The sequence below is a fragment of the Manihot esculenta genome, chromosome 15, assembly GCF_001659605.2.
Source record: "Manihot esculenta cultivar AM560-2 chromosome 15, M.esculenta_v8, whole genome shotgun sequence".
Lineage (NCBI taxonomy): Eukaryota > Viridiplantae > Streptophyta > Magnoliopsida > Malpighiales > Euphorbiaceae > Manihot > Manihot esculenta.
In genome coordinates this window covers 4901100-4908290 of record NC_035175.2, presented here as the reverse complement: position 1 = coordinate 4908290, position 7191 = coordinate 4901100, and the positions used below count along the sequence as shown (strand labels likewise).

Sequence of the window (7191 nt, the reverse complement as noted above, 5' to 3'; positions counted from 1 at the left end):
AGAATAAATATTTATTTTTTATTAATTGATTTAGTGTGAATAAAATAATAATTAATTTTATATAAAAAATTTATTTTTCAAATTTACCATTTAATATAAAATAAAATAAAATGTTATTAATATAATTAATTCTAGAAATTTAAATTCAGAATCTATTAATTTTTAAATGACTGCAGCACCCATGAGACAATTTAATGGATTTTTTTAAACATGAAATATATATTGTTTATTGAAATTTGTGGAAATAATTTCTACTACGGATTTATTCAAATTTAATTTTAAAGAAATTCCTATAAGAATAAGAATAACAATAAAGTAGAATTAACACGCAAATAGTAATATTTCTCAATGATAATAATAGATTAATTAGAGCAGCTCCAGCAAAGAAGCTGGGAGGCAAAACAATTGAAATTGAGCGACAAAGACGTACACAAAGATCATAGGTGGAGGTGGACCAATAAAATCATGCTCTGGGTCCACAGACTAGTATCACGCTGACGTATATGTCCACATAGGATCATTACCATGACTAAGAACATGAGACACAAGAACCTTGACTAGACACGTGTCGAGCACCAACGGCTGTGATCCACAAACACATCATCACAACGCTAAGCTGACGTGATATGATCTGATAAAACAAAAAACTGAAAAAAGAAAGAAAGCAAAGGTTCCTTCCCTTGAGCTCATGGAAAACTCTCCATGTGGGCCGCCCAAAACTCTCCTTTGACCTTCCAAAGCAAAGCAGCTATGCCATTGCCACCCTGTAAATAATCTCTTATATATATACATAAGACTTTTCTCTTTGCCTCTCACATTTGAAATCTCTATTAACTGTTGTTGTTATTATTATTTTTCATAGAGAAAGAAAATATAAATGCCTGAAACAGAGAGTTCTTGTGTTCTTGAAGAGCCACGCCAGGTGGTTAGGAAGTTCTTGGCTCGGCCTCAACATGAAGGAGTTGGAGCCATTGTTAGAAGGAGCATAGGAAGGTATAAACAAGAGATAGAGATTGATATTTTTGGATTTTGGGGGCTTTTGGTTGATGGGTTTTGTTGTTTTACAGGTTTGAATTGAAGTACTTTGATCCTTTTCTTGTTTTGGATGAGTTCTCTGGTGGGTGCTCTGTTTTCTTCTGTTTCTTTACTCGAAAATTAATTCGCTGTTTCTGGTTTAACTTCTTCCTTTTTTTGGATATTGCAGTTACTGCCCCAGCTGGTTTCCCTGATCATCCACACAGAGGTTTGAATTCTTGATCTTATTTTCTTTTTCTTCTCTTTTCCTGAGAAAATTATCTCGGCCTTCTGGCGTTGAAAGTGAATTGATAATGATTATTCTCTGTACTCTTAACAGGATTCGAGACAGTTACCTACATGTTGCAGGTACAGAAATTGATAATCACCACTTAGAATCCTTTGTTCTCTGCCACCGAAATTGTCCTAGCTCTGGTTTTTCCCTTCCTATATCTACTCAGTGCATGTGCATTCGACTAATAGAATGTGATTAACTTATTTATTCATTGATCGAGTATATATGCTGTTCGTGTTGCGAGAAAATAAAAACATGCAGTGGGGGGGCCAAAATTCCATTCCCTTGCACCAAAAGTGAAGGAAAAAACATCATAAGAAAAAACAAAACCTCAACCTCATGGGTTAGGGGATAATTATTATTCTCTAGGGTTGGTGCATTAATTAGTGGTGAAGTTATATCATTTATGTGAGGGACACTTGACCTTATTTAGAAGGGATACACTGCTTGTTAAATAATTAGGGATCTGTGACACATGAAGATTTTGAAGGACACAAGGGGACAATAGGTCCTGGTGACTTACAATGGATGACTGCTGGAAGAGGCATTGTTCACTCTGAGATGCCTGCAGCTCAAGGAACCCAGAAAGGCCTGCAACTGTGGATCAACCTCTCCTCAAAACACAAGATGTAAGCACAAGAACCCTATTGATATTATGGGCAAATTTTCAGTTCCATTGTCCTTATCCATATATCAAGAATTTCAAGCAAGAACATGATGGCTTCACTTGTGCCCTGTTATGATTTGTCATTATGCATCCTTTTCCAAAAAGGCGTGCTTTAGAATGAGCATTTTGCTGCCTTTTGCCTTTTTTGTCTGAGAGAGTCATGTTGTTGAGACAAACAACTTTTAATGATGCTTGTGCCACTTCCTCTACATGTTTTTCAAGAATCTTGATCATTATTTTAATCGCAGGATTGAGCCTAGATATCAAGAAATAAGCAGCAAGGACATAGCAGAAGCATCAGAAGATGGGGTTAAGGTGAGGGTGATAGCAGGAGAGGCCTTGGGGACAAAGTCACCAATCTACACAACGACTCCTACAATGTACTTAGATTTCTGTCTGAAACCAGGAGCTCAACTTCAACAACCCATACCCATAACTTGGAATTCTTTTGTCTATGTGTTGGAAGGTGAAGGCGTGTTTGGGAATTCAAAATCTTTGCCAGTTTCAGCTCACCACCTTCTTCTTCTGGGGAATGGAGATGGGTTGGAAGCATGGAACAGGTCTTCTAAAACCCTAAGGTTTATTTTGGTTGGAGGAGAACCAATTGGTGAGCCTTTAGCACAGTGGGGGCCATTTGTGATGAACACTCAAGAAGAGATTGATCAAACAATTAGTGATTTTGAGAATTTTGTTAATGGGTTTGAGAAAGCAAGGTATTGGAGATCTGAAGCTGCCAATAGCCTTGGTTTTTAGATTTTAAATTATAGTTATTTGATTATGAATTTTATTGATCGGTTTTGAGATGGAAAGAAAAATAAATATTTTATCCATCTCAAAAGTTTGTACATTAATTAGTTTTTATAATTTATTTAAAAAATAAAATTTATGAATATTGACATGGAAATAGAAATACTGCCACCTTGATAGTGGTATCCATTTTTATTTAGAATGGGAATAAATCATGAGAAAATGAAATAATTAAATGAAACAAAGAGCAAATAAACTACTAAGTTGATTAACCCTCCGTTTCTTTCGCAAAATATTGTTGGCATTTTTTATATTTGAAACACGGAAAATTTAATTAATAAAAAATATTTAAAAAATGTAAGTATTTTAAAAAAAATTCTCTTTTTAAAATTATTTTTTATATTTTAATATTCTTACATTTATATATAAATTTTTAAAATTAAAATTAAAAAATAAAAAGATTTATTTTATCAAAAAATATTTTTGAATTAAAATTATTTTCTATAAATAAATAAAGTTTAAATAATTTAAAGAATAAAATATGGGTTTTTAGCTTTTACTCTCCTGAAAAAAGGCATATTAAGAGTGTTTGTAAGAAATGATTACAATAACTCAATTAGTTTAACCGTATATATTTGTGAAAATATTCCGTTGCTTTTCTAAGGAAAATGGATTTTCCGTTGCTTTCTATAGAAAATTGGAGGTTGAGAATCGGCTAGTAAAAAAAAAAAACAAGAAGGGAGGTTGAGAACAGCCGAGCAGGAATAGAACTCCACGCGTCACATCTCTATTGGAGGAAGGAGCCGGAAAAACCAAAGTACAATTCTGGTATCACCTCACCCCTACCAACAACTGCGAAATAGAAGAGGCCGAGATAGGAAAGGGAAGGAGATAAAACCAAACGCAGCTGATAAAGATCTCATTGGGTTTTGGATTTTTTTGAGGAAGAAAGAGAGGAGAAGGGTATTGACTCTGGTTCTGTAATTTTTTTTTGAATAAAAAAATGAACAGGACTCAGTCAAAGCTTTTCAAGATCGTCCTCTCCCTTTTCGCTCTCAACTCGGTCTCTCTCTTCCTCTACTTCTCCTCCCATTACCACCATACCCACCAGCAATCCCACCACCGGCCGCTTTCCGGGGCGGACCACATCACTTCCCTCTCGGATAAAAACCGTCATTTCCTCACGGATACCCGCCGTACCCAGACGGACAACCACCGCCTCCAGAATAATCATAATAATAGTGATTACCTTAAGCCGTGGCCGATACTACCGTCTTACCTTCCCTGGACTCAGAATCCTAATGTCTCAGCCGGCTCCTGTGAGGCCTACTTCGGCAATGGATTCTCCCGCCGCGTCGATGTCCTACCCGCGAATACCGGCGGATCTTCTGGATGGTTCCGTTGCTTCTTCAGCGAGACTCTTCAGAGCTCCATTTGCGAGGGAGGAAGTGTGCGAATGGTCCCTGAGAGAATACAGATGTCTAAAGGAGGGGAGGCGATCGAGGAGGTCATTGGGAGAGATGAAGACGAAGAGATGCCTAAGTTTCAAACCGGTGCCTTTGAGATTCTTGGGGATGGAAGGAAAGATAAAAATCTTGTTCAAAGAGATTTCTTGAATTCTTATATCCCAGCACGCATGATTTCACAGCACACGATCCGTCGACTGATCACTTCAATTCGTGTCGTGGAAGATAATGAATTTCATTGCGATCAGGTTAGGGTTTGCGGATTTGAAATTAAGGTTTCATTTGGATTTAGTTAGCCTTTGTTTAAAAATTTATTTAGATTGCTGTGGTTTGTGAACTCGAGGAACCGGAGATTGGCTTATAGTTAGCCTGATATATCAGGAACTTTAATTTGCTGATTAATTATTTGGTCACTAATCCCTGGGAGGCGATCTGAGGAATGGTAATGATTAGTTATTTGATGATTAGCTGTTCAGTTCCCGATTAACCGGAAGCAAATTAATGCAGCCTTTGTTGTGAATCAAGATAATTAGCGGGCTTTTCTGACAGTAATGCTTTTGTTTACAGTGGATTGAGGAGCCAACAATTCTTGTGACACGATTTGAATATGCAAATCTGTTTCACACAGTTACGGATTGGTACAGTGCATATGTGTCTTCTAGAGTCACTGAATTGCCTTATCGGCCTCATTTGGTTTTTGTGGATGGCCACTGCAAAGTATGTACTCTCCATTTCCCTTATTGCGCTTCAATATGTATATGTACATGTAACTTTTATTGGTTTATTTTTACCCAGAAAAAAAATGTTGGTTGATAATAGCTAACCTAAATGTATAAGAAAGATTTAAAGCCTAGGGATTTAGATTGTAGACATAGGAGTTTAATTGGTTTGCATCTGTACTTAAATTAGTGTCTGAACATGATCTTTGTACTCACATTGATTATTGACATGGAAAGATTAAAGCGTAGGGATATCGATTATTTTTGTTTACATATGTCTAAAGCGTACTTAAATTGGTTACACCAGTAACTAGACTAATTAAAGACACTCTCCTTTCTCTCTGGTAATCTGAACACGTTTTTTGTTACATAGGTGTATTGTTCTGTCTTAGAAGTGCCTGACTTGAATTGATCATATTATTATAGTGGAAGATATTAATATTCTGGCGTGTTGCAGTTGTCTTTTATTTTATAGCGTAGAGCATAGTTATTTCTTTGTACTCACTCTCCTTTATTGTTTTTGGAGACAAAATTCAAAAATGCCATAGCTTATATGCCACTAGCCCACTAGACTTTTTCTTCTTCGTGAGATTCACTCTCTAATTGTTTTTGGAGACAAAATTCAAAAATGATATAGCCTCGAGTCTTTGAATGACCAGAGTCATTTCACTGAATTGGGATATTCTTGTTGGTTGATATTTTTAATGTGACCTAGATGAAACTTGTTCAACAGGGATTTTTCACAATACTAAACTTATTGAACTGAGATTTAACTATTTAAAATATTTCAATTTTGTAAAGCCAGATTGGTGTCCTTTTTTGTTTAGATTTTTTAGAAGCTTTTTCTGTCCTGCTGACATGGCTGAAATTTTCAGACAGCTTTGGAAGAAACATGGAGAGCTCTATTTTCAAGTGTTAGGTATGCTAAAAACTTTACTGGCGCAGTTTGTTTTCGCCATGTTGTTCTTTCTCCTTTGGGATATGAGACTGCACTCTTTAAGGGAACGAATGAAGATATAAATTGTGAGGGAGCATCAGCCCATGATCTTTGGCAAAACCCTAATGACCGAAAAACAGCTCGTTTATCCGAGTTTGGGGAAATGATTAGAACGGCCTTTGGCTTTTCTGTCAATAGACATGGAAATGAAAAGTCTGTTTCAGGTCATAATGTCCTCTTTGTCAGACGTGAAAATTATTTAGCCCATCCACGTCATGGTGGTAGAGTTGAATCAAGACTGAGCAATGAACAAGAAGTGTTTGATGCATTACAGAGTTGGGCATCTAATCATCCTGAATGCAAAGTGAATATTGTCAATGGATTGTTTGCACACATGCCTATGAAGGAGCAATTACGAGCCATTCAAGAGGCTTCAGTTATTGTTGGTGCTCATGGTGCAGGTCTCACTCATATAGTTTCAGCAACACCAAAGACAGTGATATTAGAGATCATCAGCAGCCTGTTTAGACGGCCACATTTTGAATTGATTTCCCACTGGAAAGGATTGGAGTACCATGCCATCTACCTTGCTGAATCATATGCCTCTCCTGCTGTTGTCACTGAAAGGCTTCACAGAATCATGAAAAGTCTTGGATGTTGAACTCCTTTAACATTGTTTGAAATTATCCACGGCCTTATTGCTGGGATGTGGAAACGTGACAAGAAATCCTCTCTGTTTGTATTATTAATCTCTGGGAGTCTGCTGTGCACGTTATGGTCCATTTCTTTGTCTCCTTTTGGACTTAATTTTCCTTTCTGTGCAACATTTTCTTGGAGGATGTCAGATTCTACTTGAGCTTAATTTAATGCATTCATGATCAAGGGAGGTCCTTCGGAGTGGCATACCAAGGCAATATGTAATCCTGACACTGTTCAATACCATGCTTGGAAATTATTTGTGGTCTCTAGGGAAGAAAATGATAGGTTGATTCTTGCATTTGTTTTTTTTTTTTTTGCTTGGGATTGTCTTACTTGTACAATACATCACTGATAGATTATTCAATTTTGAATGGAGAACTTCTGTAGTGAATAACATTATTTTTTTTTTCTTGCATGATGTACGTATGCATTGTACAGCAACATCCATAGAGCTATCATCTTTCGTTATTGATAAAGTTGCGTCTCATATTTGGTTGATTGGTTGAGAAGGGATTATAATTGTTCTTTCCTAAGTCCACATATTAGTTGGGCGTATACGAACTCAGCATTTTAGCCAAGAGTTCCATGGTGTTGAGAGACATTACCAAAGGAATAACTCATGAGTTTATTAATTAACAAATGTCGTC

General features: G+C 36.4%; 2 protein-coding genes across 3 annotated transcripts; both read left to right on the top strand.

The window, feature by feature from the left end:
* Positions 1–674: 674 nt before the first annotated feature.
* LOC110601368 (pirin-like protein) lies at positions 675–2900 on the top strand. 2 transcript variants are annotated; one of them, XM_043950971.1, is made up of 7 exons: positions 675–766; positions 863–993; positions 1068–1117; positions 1205–1243; positions 1355–1383; positions 1772–1938; positions 2225–2900. In XM_043950971.1, the coding sequence occupies exons 2-7, from the start codon at positions 878–880 to the stop codon at positions 2727–2729; spliced, it is 906 nt and encodes a 301-aa protein (XP_043806906.1). In that variant the 5' UTR covers positions 675–766; positions 863–877; the 3' UTR covers positions 2730–2900. The 2 variants fall into 2 exon arrangements, with proteins under 2 accessions (XP_043806906.1, XP_021594173.1); XM_021738481.2 differs by lacking the exon at positions 675–766 and having other exon boundaries at positions 774–993.
* A 565-nt stretch (positions 2901–3465) lies between these two features.
* Positions 3466–6959, top strand: LOC110601951 (beta-1,2-xylosyltransferase). The gene is made up of 3 exons (XM_021739361.2): positions 3466–4437; positions 4757–4906; positions 5784–6959. The coding sequence occupies exons 1-3, from the start codon at positions 3727–3729 to the stop codon at positions 6504–6506; spliced, it is 1584 nt and encodes a 527-aa protein (XP_021595053.1). The 5' UTR covers positions 3466–3726; the 3' UTR covers positions 6507–6959.
* The last annotated feature ends 232 nt before the right edge of the window (positions 6960–7191 follow it).